The sequence below is a fragment of the Rhinoraja longicauda genome, chromosome 3 (assembly GCF_053455715.1).
Source record: "Rhinoraja longicauda isolate Sanriku21f chromosome 3, sRhiLon1.1, whole genome shotgun sequence".
In the NCBI taxonomy this organism is placed as follows: Eukaryota; Metazoa; Chordata; class Chondrichthyes; order Rajiformes; family Arhynchobatidae; genus Rhinoraja; species Rhinoraja longicauda.
The window spans coordinates 38563849-38577625 of NC_135955.1; the positions used below are offsets into that span (position 1 = coordinate 38563849).

Genomic DNA, 13777 nt, shown 5'->3' on the forward strand with positions numbered 1-13777 from the left:
CAGCAGCATGCAGTTACAGACTGACTTAAAATAAAAGCTGGTGCATGCATTCAGGATAATAATTGTCATTGAAGGCTTTTCATTAAAGATTGGAAATCAGACTCTGCTCCTCAGTTTGAGACTTGGTTAAGAGAATTAATGGGTATCTTACACGTAGAGAGGTTGAGATATGAATTGTCTGGCAACCCTCAAAAGTTCTTCAACATATGGAACCCAGTGCTGCAGCATATTAAGGACAAGTAAAACTATCCCCTCAATGCCACATGCTTTGGTACCTTCTTTGAATCTAGCAGTGAAAATACTGAAATATTTGACTTGTGAAAATTACCTTGCCTCATGTTTTTGTGCTTTTGTCTTTTTTGTCACATTGTGGTTATGGTTTTTTTTTAAAAATTATTTATTTATTTATTTGTTTGTTTTTGTTTGTTTGTTTTCATGATTATGTAGGGAAGGGGAGGGATGGGGTTTACTGTTGTTGTTATATGCACTGTAATTAATTAAATTAAAAATTAAAAAAATAAACATTAAAAAAAAAGATTGTACTGCTAGACTGCTATCAAACCAACACATAGAATAAACAAAAGCCTGATTACCTAGTAAATTAGTACACTAAAGTATGGTCTTATCCTGAATTGGGTTCACAACCATATAGTCACATAGCTCTATGAATATTAACCATGACCAAAACGAATGCTGCCCACATAGTTACTTTTATTTATCATAATAGGGAAAAGTTTGCAAGTTTAAACATTAGATCTGAAAGCTCCAAATTCTCAATTAATCTTTGCAAAAGCTGGCAATTCTAGGCATGTATTGTGAAGCAGGTTATACAGAAATAATGTGTAGGAAGGAACTGCAGATGCTGGTTTACACCGAAACTAGACACAAAATGCTGGAGTAACTCAGTGAGTCGGGCACCATCTCTGGAGAAAAGGAATAGCTGACACTTTGGGTCAGTTATAATTATGGATATGCAAGACATTGCAGATGTTGACATCCAGAGCAAAACACAAACTGTTGGAGAAGCTTAGCCAGAACTCAGCAATTCAAACACTTTCTCTATAATACAGGACAGGATATCACAATTTCCCAAGACCCAGGGATGCAGCCAGACTGTCACTGTAACACCAGCAAAACTGAAGTCAAAGTGTACAGTTGCTATCATACTTTGCAAAACGAAAGATGGCCTTGATTGTTGACATTAAACATCCAAACCCCAAGGCATCTCCACAAGAATTCCTCGGGGCAGCATTGTACACCCAACTATTTTCAGCTGCTTCATGAATTCCTTTCATCATTAAGTCAGAAATGGGGATGTTTGTTGATGATTGTGCAATGTTTGATTCCATCTAAAAGTTGTCCATGAGGAATGAAGCTGCCCATGCCTGAACACAGAGCTGGAAAAATTGTAGCTGATAAGTGTCAAGTTGCACCACACAAGTATTGGGCAATAACTCCCCCAAACAAATCACCTGCCCTTGACATTAACATTGTTGAGCTCGCTGCCATCAATATACTGAGGGTCACCACTAATCAGAAACTCAATTGGACCAGTCACATAAATAGTGCCTAAAATAGCAGGTCGGAGACTGGTTTTCATGATGCTACAAGGTATTTCCATCTTCTGCAAGACACAAGTCAGAAGCACAATGGAATATTCTCTACTTCCCTGGATGAATGTGGCTCCATTGACTCTCAAGAAGTACGAATGATACTCTCCAGGACAGAGCAGCCTGTTTGACGGCATCAAGCACCCAAAACATTCATTCCCTACAACACTGGTGCACAGTTGCTGCAGTGCATTTCATCTACAAAATGCACCACCGTTACTTACTCAGACTACACTGAGAGCAACTCCCAGGGTGCAACCTTCTCCACCAAGAGGGACATGGGCAACAGATGTATGTTCACACCAGCACCTGGAGGTTCCTCTCCACACTTTACATATAGCCAGTTTTCAGATGGAATTAAGCACTGTATACTTAGCCAGTTCTTCACCATCACTGAATATAACTGTGAGAGTAATCTCACCAAGACTGTAGCAGTCCACTATCATTTTCTTAAGGGTAATTAAGGATGGACATTAAATGCTGACATTGCCAGTAACATCCAGATCACAAAAATGAAATAAAGTGCAATGTTGACATGTAGGTTAACGAATATTATGTTGCTGGATGGTTAACTAGGCACAACCTATTCAGTCTTTATTGATGGTGTGGATAAAGTCCCCAATTTTAATGTATCCAAGTAAAGTTATGATACACAATACAATACAATATATCTTTATTGTCATTGTACAGGAGCACAACACAGCTTGGTGTTAGTGTGGGCTTTGTAGAAGATAATAATACTTTTTTTTTTTTTTTTTTTTGCAGATGCAGAAAAGATGCAGAAAAGTTTCATGGACAAGTAAATGGTTAAGGTCATTTGGTTCCTTGTTCCTTTTCTACCATTCATAAAATCATTGATGATCTTACAGCATCATGCTTGTATCAGCTGGTAGAGCTGCTACCTCACAGCAGTGGAGTCCCAAGTTCGATCTTGACCACGGGTGCTGTCTGCATGGAGTTTGCACGTTCTCCCTATGACTGGAGGTTTCCTCTGGATGCTCCAGTTACCTCCCACACCACAAAGGTTTGTGGGTTTGTAGGCTAATTGGCCTCTGTAAATTGATTTTGTGTTTACGGAGTGGTTGTAAAAGTGCAATAACATAGAACTAGTGTGAACAGGTGATCAATGGTGGCATGTACTCATTGGATCGGAGGGCCTGTTTCCATGTTGCAATGTTCAATCAATCAATCTATCTCATCCAGCCCTGTCAGAATTTTGTCCTTTTCAATGAGAAAGCAATTAGGATGCAAATAACACGTTGATCTTTAACTATAAATGTATTACAATACAAGAGCAAAAATGATAAAATATCCATTGACTTGGCTTCCACACCCTTCTGGGCCCTGGTAAGGATACATATGGAATATTGTGTACAGATATGGTTTCCCTGACTAAGAAAGGATATACATGCACAATAATATATTCCTTTATTCGTTCCACACTGTGGAAATTTACAATGGGGAATATGACAAAGGTTCACAAAATTGATGTTTAAAATATACATACATCTGAATTGATGTTAACACTAAAATTGGTGTTGGTCGATGAGGAGAGTTTAAAAAGACAACAAAATGGTTTCAAGTAGAGAGAAAATGAGGTGTGATCTCATTCTAAAGTAGATAATTCTGACAGGGCTTGTAAAAGTAGATGCAAGAATGGTGCTGTAAAGTGAAGCAGAGGTTAAGATCAGCAATGATCTTACTGAATGGTGAAGCAGGCAAAAGTGACCACATGTCCTCTTTTTATTTTTTATGTCCCTAAGTAGACAGTACATTCTCATCATACAAGATCTAGATGGATAGCTTGATATAACTAGCTATTTCTGAATGATCCATTGGTACTATTGTAACGTCCCTTGCCCCAGAGCCCAAGTGCAAATTACTGATAAGTGCAAATAAACTTTCATTCTCAAAATAAGATTCACATCTTCAGGTCCTCCATGTAACCAGTGATCTGAGCAAGTCAGAAACTCCAAATAACTGATAGGAAGAGTATTTCTGGTAAAGGATGAACTGATACAATTGGACTCGGTCTCATTTTAGAATATTTGTTTTTTCCAGAACTGGACAATACTTCCTATATTTTAAATATAGAACATAAAACAGTGCGGGAACTGGCTCATCGACCCACAATGCATAATTAATCTCCTCCGGCCCTTATTTCTCCTTCCCTGTATATCCATTTGCCTTTCTAAAAGCCTCTTTTGGCATTGCAAACGCAATGTTAGCATTTATTTCACGAATAAGCGTGCAGGTACAGCAGGCAGTGAAGAAAGCCAATGGCATATTGGCCTCCATAACGAGAGGATTTGAGTATAGAAGTAAAGAGGTCCTTCTGCAGTTGTATAGGGCCCAAGTGAGACCACATCTGGAGTATTGTATGCAGTTTTGGTCTCCTAATTTGAGGAAGGACACCCTTGCTATTGAGGCAGTGCAGCGTAGGTTCACGAGGTTAATCCCCAGGATGGCGGGACTGTCGTACGAGGAAAGATTGGAAAGACTGGGCTTATATTCACTGGAATTTAGAAGGATGAGGGAGAATTTTATAGAAACATATAAAATTATAAAAGGACTGGACAAGCTAGATGCAGGAAAAATAATCCCAATGTTGGGGGAGTCCAGAACCTAGGGCCACAGTCTAAGAATAAAGGGGAGGCCATTTAAAACTGAGGTGAGAAGAAACTTTTTCACCCAGAGAGTTGTGAATTTGTGGAATTTTCTGCCACAGAAGGCAGTGGAGGCCAATTCACGAGGAATTTAAAAGATAATTAGATAGAGCTCTATGGGCTAGTGGAATCAATGGATATAGGGAGAAGGCAGGCATAGGTTACTGATTGTGGAGGATCAGCCAGTGCTGGCTCGAAGGGCCTCCTGCACCTATTTTCTATGTTTGAATGGCGGAGTGGAATTGATTGGTCGAATGCCCTAATTCTGCTCCTATTACTTATGACCTATACACCATTATCATATCGGCTTCCGACACCATTCCTGACAGCACGTTCAAGGCACCCACCACACACCGTGTAAAATACTTGCCCCGCACATCTTTTTTAAACTTTGCTCCTCTCATCGCAAACCTGTGCCCTCTCATCCTTGACATTTCCACTCAGGGATAAAAGTTCTGACTATTGGTTATAAAAGAAAATCACCCTGGAATCCTAAGGCAAAGCAATTCAATATTCATTGCAGGTACTGGAACTTTCTAGAACTTCCAAGGACAAAAGAATGCCTGTTGCTTGGAGGAAACCAAAAAGCGGTTCTCTTAATGGCAGCCTCAATCTATTTCCAAGCAACAGCCGAATGTTAGTTTTATCAGTCATGAATTTAAGGTTTTCCTAATATTATAATAATATGTTTGTTTCTTGGAATTCCACACTTGCCAGCAATATTTCTCGCGACTTTGTGAGGCTGCTGGTTACTGGCTGATATTTGCACTCCTAACACTGCAGGATCAAAATTATTTGTGCCATCCCTAGTGTCAGCCTGGCTGAGATCAACGAACAGCAGAGATAGGGATTGACATTTGAATCTACCTGTTTTCCTGTGATTCAGCTGCTCATTGGTTAATCAAACTGAATCCACAAGCTTGCTAATAATTAATATGCAAATTTATATTTCCTGAAATGTAGAAGAAAAATCGTCTGTGTTAAAGTTGGATAAGAGCTGAACACACCATTTCTGGAAGTACAGTAGGTTGCCATAGTTGGAATTTTTATAGAGAAAAATTGATATGCCTATTGCTAAAAGCAATAAGCAGTTCAGAAATACATTCAAAAGGAAGAAATAATCTGTAAAATGTAATAATCTGTAATCATTTGCAACCCTGATAAAAGAAAGTCAGAATACATTGAATAATATAGAAGAGGTTATCAGAGTACTTAAGTTACTCTACTCGCCCTTTTCAGTGATAAATCAAATAGATTAATTCCAGAAAGAAAACAGCTTGATATAGGCTATACATGATCAAACACAACATAAATAACTGTAAGAACAACAAATTAAATTTCAAAGATTGTCAAGAAATTTCTTGTTTAAAGACAATGCATAGTTGAAGCCATAATGACAAGTTAGCCAATCCCACTTATGAAGGACAGAACTTTTAGCAGAAACAGGCAGAGTGACTAGTGGAGAGGGCGAGGAATAGGCAGATGTGATCATGCAGGTACTTAAACTGGAAACTGAGATACGTGTAGGCAGAGTGGCCTGCGTCTTGCTTCAGTGACCTGGAGTCACTCCAACTGAAAGACCTTCTGATAAATGACCTACACTCATTTGGGGTTAGTGAAAATCAGTCTAAGCTTTTGTTCCCAATGGCGTTCATATATTTGTGGCCATCAAATAGCAGAAGAGGCCTGACCTGGCTTATTCTAAGGTTGAAATGCTTACTAGCTTTCGCGATCCAAGGTTGGACATCAGAGATAGAATTTAAGTTGGGTATTTGAAACACAAAGTAAAATATTAATTGAAAATCATTTCCGGAGAGTTGATGAACCTCAGGTTAAAAACAAATTTAAGACTCAGGGATTTGCTGAAGAAGTCTACATTTGTTGACCATTTCTAGAAGATGGCCCATCCTTATGTTGACTGCTGGTAGAAATTATGATATAAACAGATGTCTTCAAATGGCAGTCCTGTGTCACCCATGCTATTGTGAAGTGAAAAACAAAATCCTGGAGAAATGTAGCGAGTTGAGAGGCATCTGTATGGGGAAAGGAATTATCGGCATTTCTGGTCAAGACCCTACATCAATATTCAAGGACTAGTGGTGGATTAGAATGAGAGAAAGAGAGGGGAATAACAGGAAAGAGGGGTCGCCTGAAGTTGGAAAATTCTATGTTTTTACTATTATTGTTTAGACCATCCAGGTGGAATATACAAAGTTATTTTTTTTATTTTCTAGTTTGTGTGGTGCCACACCCTGGCTCCGCGGAGATAGCCATTGTGGACAAGAGTGCAAGGGTTCTGCAATGCTCATGTGAAACTGTGGTGATAGAAGAGGCCAAAATCAGCAAGGCCATTAGTGCATTGGTTAGGTTTTTACAGCAAACCAATTGCTCAATGGTCACCTTTTCTGATACCAACTAATTTTAAGATCTTTTGTGATTAAAATTTTTTTTTGTGAAATTGCATGGTAGGATTTGAACCCACGTCCTTGAAACGTTGATTTCTTTGTAAAGACACATAATTCTTCAATTAATTCATCTAGGCTCATTCATCACTCATTATACTAACCTGAATGTGTACGCATGTGCCTGGTCAGGTGGGTTTTCTGAGAACTTGAGTAAGGACACTGTGGACACTTGTAAGGCCGTTCACCTGTGAAACAAACATATAAATTTAAAAAAAGAATGCTACTCTACTTTCAAGGTTGAAAACTTTGCACAGGGCTATCCAAACTGCGCTCAAGGAGCATCACCCAATTCAGCTTTTCGAGACAACTTGATATCTGCCATAGCTGTCACTTTATTGTATGTAACTTGGAGTTGGAAAAGGGTGTTACTGGCTGCGGTCATTTTTTATCAATAAATCTATCTGCAACTCAGCATATATGCAAATTTAGAGGAACAAAGATTCAATGTATCCAGTGCACTCTCCAATGTACCTCTACAATAAAAGTGAAACGCTGTAAGGCCTGTTTACACAGAATCTTCTCAAGCATATGCTGCATTGTTTCATCAACCCAGTGACATCATTACACTTGTGTAACACATTGCAACGTCACGTGCTCAGCTTATCATTTCCAATATGTTAAAAAATGAGCAAAATTTGGGTGTTTAGAATTCATAAGATAAAGGATGCCTTGGAAACTGCTATGTATCTGCAAACTATAACATATAACTCAGAGCATAAAACCTCAGGATTTCCGACAATAGTATATACCTGTTGTAATGCAAGAGGAAGGAGGTTCTGCAACGAGAGTTTAGAGAGTTAGGAAGACTGAAAAGCAGGACTTCTCGGTGGTTATCTCTGGATTGCTTCCTGTACTTCGTGCTGGTGAGGGCAGGAACAGGGAGATAGGGGATCTGAATGTGTGGCTGGTGCAGGGAGCAGGGATCTAGATTTATAGACCACTGGGATCTCTTCTGGAGAGGAGTAACCTGTACAAAAGGAACGGGTTACACCTTAACTGGAGGGGGACCAACGTTCTGGCAGGCAGGTTTGTTGGTGCTACACGTGTGGGTTTAAACTAAATAACGGGGGGGGGGGGTTGACAAATTGGGAGTATAAAGATGGAGTTAAAGGGGAAGTGAGTACAGGAAAAGCCACAAAAGACTCCCAAATTAATGGGAAGGAAAGTTTGAGAAGGAATAAGAGAGTAAGGTCAAGGCCAATAGTGTGAGAGGGGAGGTGAATACCGAAGTTAAAGTGCTGTATATGAATGTGCGAAGTACAAGAAATAAAGTGGATGAGCTTGAGACTCATTTAGAAATTGCCAAGTATGATATTGTGGGAATTACAGGGGCATGGCTGCAATAGGACCAGGGCTGGAAACGGAATATTCAGGGGTATACGTCCTATCAAAAAGATAGACAGGTGGGCAGAGGGGGTGGGGTAGCTCTGTTGGTAAGGAATGATATTCAGTCCCTTGCAAGGGGTGACATAGAATCAGGACTCGCTACCACAGCCACATCTGCTTTCTTGGTACTTGTCTGCGCCTCCATCTCCTGCCTCGTGGTTTCCAGCTCCGTTTCCAGACCTCCCATTTCGGACCCAACCCGGACTACCGGCTCCAACAGACCATCTGCCACTTCTCTGAACAGTTTTCTTTCCGTGCCCTGCATTGTACCCTGGCTGGGATGCGCCGGTACCAGCAGGCCCTCGCTCTGACTCTCCCACAGCTCCGGGCCTCACTAACCCACACCTGCAACGGGCCCCAATCGGTCCGCATTAACCAAACTGATCTCCCAGTGGCCGAGCACTTCAACTCACCCTCCCATTCCCAGTCTGACCTTTCTGTCATGGGCCTCCTCCAGTGACATAGTGAGGCCCACCGGAAATTGGAGGAACAGCACCTCATATTTCGCCTGGGCAGTGTGCAGCCCAGTGGTATGAACATCGACTTCTCTAACTTTAGATAGTTCCTCTGTCCCTCCCTTCCCCTCCTCCTTCCCAGATCTCCCTCTATCTTCCTGTCTCCACCTATATCCTTCCTTTGTCCCGCGCCCCTGACATCAGTCTGAAGAAGGGTCTCGACCCAAAACGTCACCCATTCCTTCTCTCCCAAGATGCTGCCTGACCTGCTGAGTTACTCCAGCATTTTGTGAATACATAGAATCAGGAGATGTAGAGTTAGTATAGAGAGAACTGAGGAATTGTAAGCGTAAAATCAAATTTTGGCTTCAATCAAATTTCCTCAAACTCAACTGCAACAAATCTGAAATCATCATCATTGGTCCAAAAACGCTCACCAAATCCACCCAAAACTTCATCCTCAATATTGATGGTCTCCCAGTATCCACCTCCCCTCACATCCGGAATCTTGGAATCATCTTTGATCAAACCCTCTCCTTCGACAAACACATCAAACACATCACAAAGACAGCCTTCTTCCACCTCAAAAACATTGCCCGTCTCCGTCCATCCCTCTCCTCCACAGCTGCAGAAACCCTCATCCACGCCTTCATCACCTCCCGTCTGGACTACTGCAACAGCCTCCTCTATGGCGCACCCTCAAAAATCATCAGTAAACTTCAATACATTCAAAACTCCGCTGCCCGTCTACTCACCCACACCCCGATCCGTGACCATATCACCCCCGTCCTTTACAAACTCCACTGGCTCCCCATCCCCCAGAGAATCCAGTACAAAATCCTCCTCATGACCTACAAAGCCCTCCATAACCTGGCCCCATCCTACCTGACCGACCTCCTCCACAGGCACACTCCCACCTGCACCCTCCGCTCTGCTGCTGCCAATCTCCTAACCCCCCACATCCGGACCAAACTCAGATCCTGGGGGGACAGGGCTTTCTCCATCGCTGCTCCCACCCTATGGAACTCACTACCCCAAACCGTCAGAGACTCCTCCACACTCACCACATTCAAAACATCACTGAAGTCTCACCTGTTCAGTACTGCCTTCAACCACTGAAGGTCACCTCACCTTCTGTCTCCTTTCTCTGTTCGTTTACTTATTTATCTATTTATTCACTTCCCTATGTTCTCTAAATCCCTGTAAAGCGTCTTTGAGTATATGAAAAGCGCTATATAAATGTAATGCATTATTATTATTATTATTATTATTATTAAAAAGACCATAATGGGAGTTATCTACAGGCCCCCAAACAATATCCTGGATATGGGGTGCAAGTTGAATCAAGAGTTAAAATTGTCATGTAGCAAAGGTAATCATACAGTGGTTATGGGAGATTTCAACATGTAGGTAGACTGGGAAAATCAGGTTGGTACTGGACCCCAAGAGAGTTTGTGGAGTGCATCCGAGATGGATTCTTAGAGCAGCTTGTACTGGAGCCTACCAGGGAGAAGGCAATTCTGGACTTAGTGTTGTGTAAAGAACCGGATTTGATAAGGGAATTCAAGGTAAAAGAGCCATTAGGAGGTAGTGACCATAATATGATGCATTAATCTACAATTTGAGAGGGAGAAGGGAAAATCAGTAGTCAGTATTACAGTTGAGCAAAGGGGACTAAGGAGACATGAGGGAGGAGTTGGCCAAAGTTGGCTGGACAGAGACCCTAGCAAGGAAAACCGTGCATGAACAATGGCGGGTATTTTGGGGAATAATACAGAAGGTGCAGGATCAGTTTATTCCAAAGAGGAAGAAAGATTCTAAAGGGAGTAAGAAGCGACTGTGACTGACAAGGGAAGTCAAGGACAGTGTAAAAATAAAAGAGAAGTATAACATTGCAAAGATGAGTGGGACGTCAGAGGATTGGGAAACTTTTAAAGAGCAACAGAAGATAACTAAAAAGGCAATACAGGGAGAAAAGATGAGGTATGAAGGTAAGCTAGCCAAGAATATAAAGTAGGATAGTAATAGCTTCTTTAGGTATGTGAAGAGGAAAAAAATAGTTAAGACAAATGTGGTCCCTTGAAGACAGACGCAAGTGAATTTATTATGGGGAACAAGGAAATGGCAGAAGAGTTGAACAGGTACTTTGGATCTGTCTTCACTAAGGAAGACACAAACAATCTCCCAGAAGTTCTAGTGGCCAGAGGTCCTAGGGTGACGGAGGAACTGAAAGAAATTCATATTAGTCAGGAAATGGTGTTGGGTAGACTGATGGGACTGAAGGCCGATAAATCCCCAGGGCCTGATGGTCTGCATCCCAGGGTACTTAAGGAAGTGGCTCTAGAAATTGTGAATGCATTGGTGATCATTTTCCAATGTTCTATAGATTCAGGATCAGTTCCTGTGGATTGGAGGGTAGCTAATGTTATCTCACTTTTTAAGAAAGGAGGGAGAGAGAAAACATGGAATTATAGACCAGTTAGCCTGACATCGGTGGTGGAGAAGATGCTGGAGTCAATTATAAAAGATGAAATAGCGAAACATTTGGATAGCAGTAACAGGATTGTTCCGAGTCAGCATGGATTTACAAAGGGGAACTCATGCTTGACTAATCTTCTGGATTTTTTTGTGGATGTAATTAGGAAAATGGACAAGGGAGAGCCAGTGGATATAGTGTACTTGGACTTTAAGAAAGCCTTTGATAAGGTCCTACATAGGAAATTAGTGGGCAAAATTAGAGCACATGGAATTGGGGGTAGGGTAATGACATGGATAGAAAATTGGTTGGCAGACAGGAAACAAAGAGTAGGGATTAACGGGTCCCTTTCAGAATGGCAGGCAGTGACTAGTGGGGTACCGCAAGGCTTGGTGCTGGGACTGCAGCTATTTACAATATACATTAATGACTTAGATGAAGGGATCAAACGTAACATTAGCAAATTTGCAGATGACAAAGCTGGGTGGCAGTGTGAACTATGAGGAGGATGCTATGAGGATGCAGGGCGACTTGGACAGGTTGTGTGAGTGGGAAGATGCAGTTTAATGTGGATAAATGTGAGGTTATCCATTTTGGTGGCAAGAACAGGAAGGCAGATTATTATCTACATGGTGTCATGTTAGGAAAAGGGGAAGTACAAGATCTGGATGTCCTTGTTCATCAGTCACTGAAAGTAAGCATGCAGGTACAGCAGGCAGTGAAGAAAGTTAATGGTATATTGGCCATAACAAGTGGAGTTGAGGAGTTGAGTATAGGAGCAAAGGCGTCCTTCTGCAGTTCTGCAGTCCCTAGTGAGACCACACCTGGAATATTGTGTGCAGTCATGGTCTCCAAATTTGAGGAAGGATATTCTTGCTATTGAGGGAGTGTAGCGTAGGTTCACGAGGTTAATTCCCGGGATGGCAGGACTGTCATATGTTGAAAGAATGGAGCAACTGGGCTTGTGTACTCTGGAATTTAGAAGGATGAGGGGGGATCTTAGTGAAACATACAAGATTATTAAGGGATTGGACACGCTAGAGGCAGGAAACATGTTCCCGATGTTGGGGGAGTCCAGAACCAGGGGCCACAGTTTAAGAATAAGGGGTAGGCCATTTAGAGCAGAGATGAGGAAAAACTGTTTCACTCAAGAGTGTTGTGAATCTGTGGAATTCTCTGGGCCAAATGGCCTACTCCTCCACCTATTGTCTATTTGCAGATCCAAAGGTAGACACAAAATGCTGGAGTAACTCAGCGGGACAGGCAGCATCTCTGAAGAGAAGGAATGGGTGACATTTCAGGTCAAGACCCTTTTGCAGAACCAATTTGCAATACGAGAGATTTTACAAACAGCAATACAACAATGACAAAATAATTTGCTCATGATGATAAAACAGTGTGAAATAAACAATGGGTGTAGACTGGGCGATTGTTTCACTGAACACCTTCGCTCAGTCTCCACAATAATTCATAACACCAGTGCCCCACTAGGATACATTCTGCCCTCTACTATACTGCCTATACACACGCCATTGTGCAAACAATTTCTGTTTTGACTGTTTACAAGTTTGCAGATGACACCACTGTTTCCCTTAATGTCAGCAAGATAAAGAAGCTAGTCATCGATTTCAGGAAGCAGGTGGCATATATACCCCAGTCAGCAACAAAGACACTGAAGTGGATTTGGTCAAGAGATTCAAGTTCCCAGCCGTAAATATCACCAACAATTTGACCTGGTCCAATCACATTCATGCCACGGCCAAGAAAGTATAACAACGCTGTTACTTCGAATTCTGAGGGAATTCGGTATAGGTCCAAGGACTCAACAATTTCTATAGATGCACCATAGAAAGCGTCTTATCGGGACGCATCACCGCTTAGCACAGCAACTGCTCTGTCCAAGACCAGAAGATATTGTGGAGAATTGTAGACAAAGCCCAGTCCATCACGCAAACCAACATCCCCTCCATCAACACCATTTAAATATCACCCTGCTTCAGGAAAGCAGCCATCATAATCAAAGAACACTCACACTCCAGTTATTCTCTCTTCCCCTCTGTCTCATTGGGCAGAAGGTGCAAAACTTGAAAACATGTGCAACCAGATACAAGAATACCTTCTTCCTTACTGTTAATGGACTCTTGAACTAATCTCTCAGTTATATTTTCCCAATCTCCCAAGGATATTTTCCCAATCTCCCAATCTATCAGGTTGTGGCTCTTGCACTTTTTATTCTGTGCAAATTCCCTGTAGGTTTAACATTAAATATAACACCATCATGAAATGCAGTATGAGTAACACAAACACTATGTGTAACACCATTGTGGTTCAAAAGACCAGTCACTGGGTACATTAACTCGTCTCCCAGGCAATGACAAGACAGAGTACAGGAAAGAGATGGATGGCTTAGTATCATGGTATAAAGACAGCAACCTCTCCCTCAATGTCAGCAAGATGAAGAAGCTAATCTTCAGGAAATGGGGTGATATACATGCCCCAGTTAGCATCAATGGTGCAGAAGTAGAGATGGTTGACACCTTCAAGTTCCTGGGCTTAAATATCACCAATAATGTGTCTGATCCAACCACATTGACACTACAGCCAAGAAAGCACACCAACCTCTACTTCCTCAGAAGTCTAAGGAAATTTGGCATGTCCACGATGACTCTTAACAATTCCTACAGATCTGAGGGGTAACTTTTTCAAACAAAGGATGCTG

General features: G+C 41.6%; 1 protein-coding gene across 1 annotated transcript in view; it reads right to left on the minus strand.

Moving 5' to 3' along the window:
- The window catches only part of rest (RE1-silencing transcription factor), a 38379-nt gene that overhangs the window by 9103 nt on the left and 15499 nt on the right, over window positions 1-13777 (minus strand). Inside the window, exon 3 of the mRNA XM_078395957.1 lies at window positions 6843-6926. Within this exon, the coding sequence (XP_078252083.1) occupies window positions 6843-6926 (84 nt within the window). The remainder of the gene's footprint in view (window positions 1-6842; window positions 6927-13777) is intronic.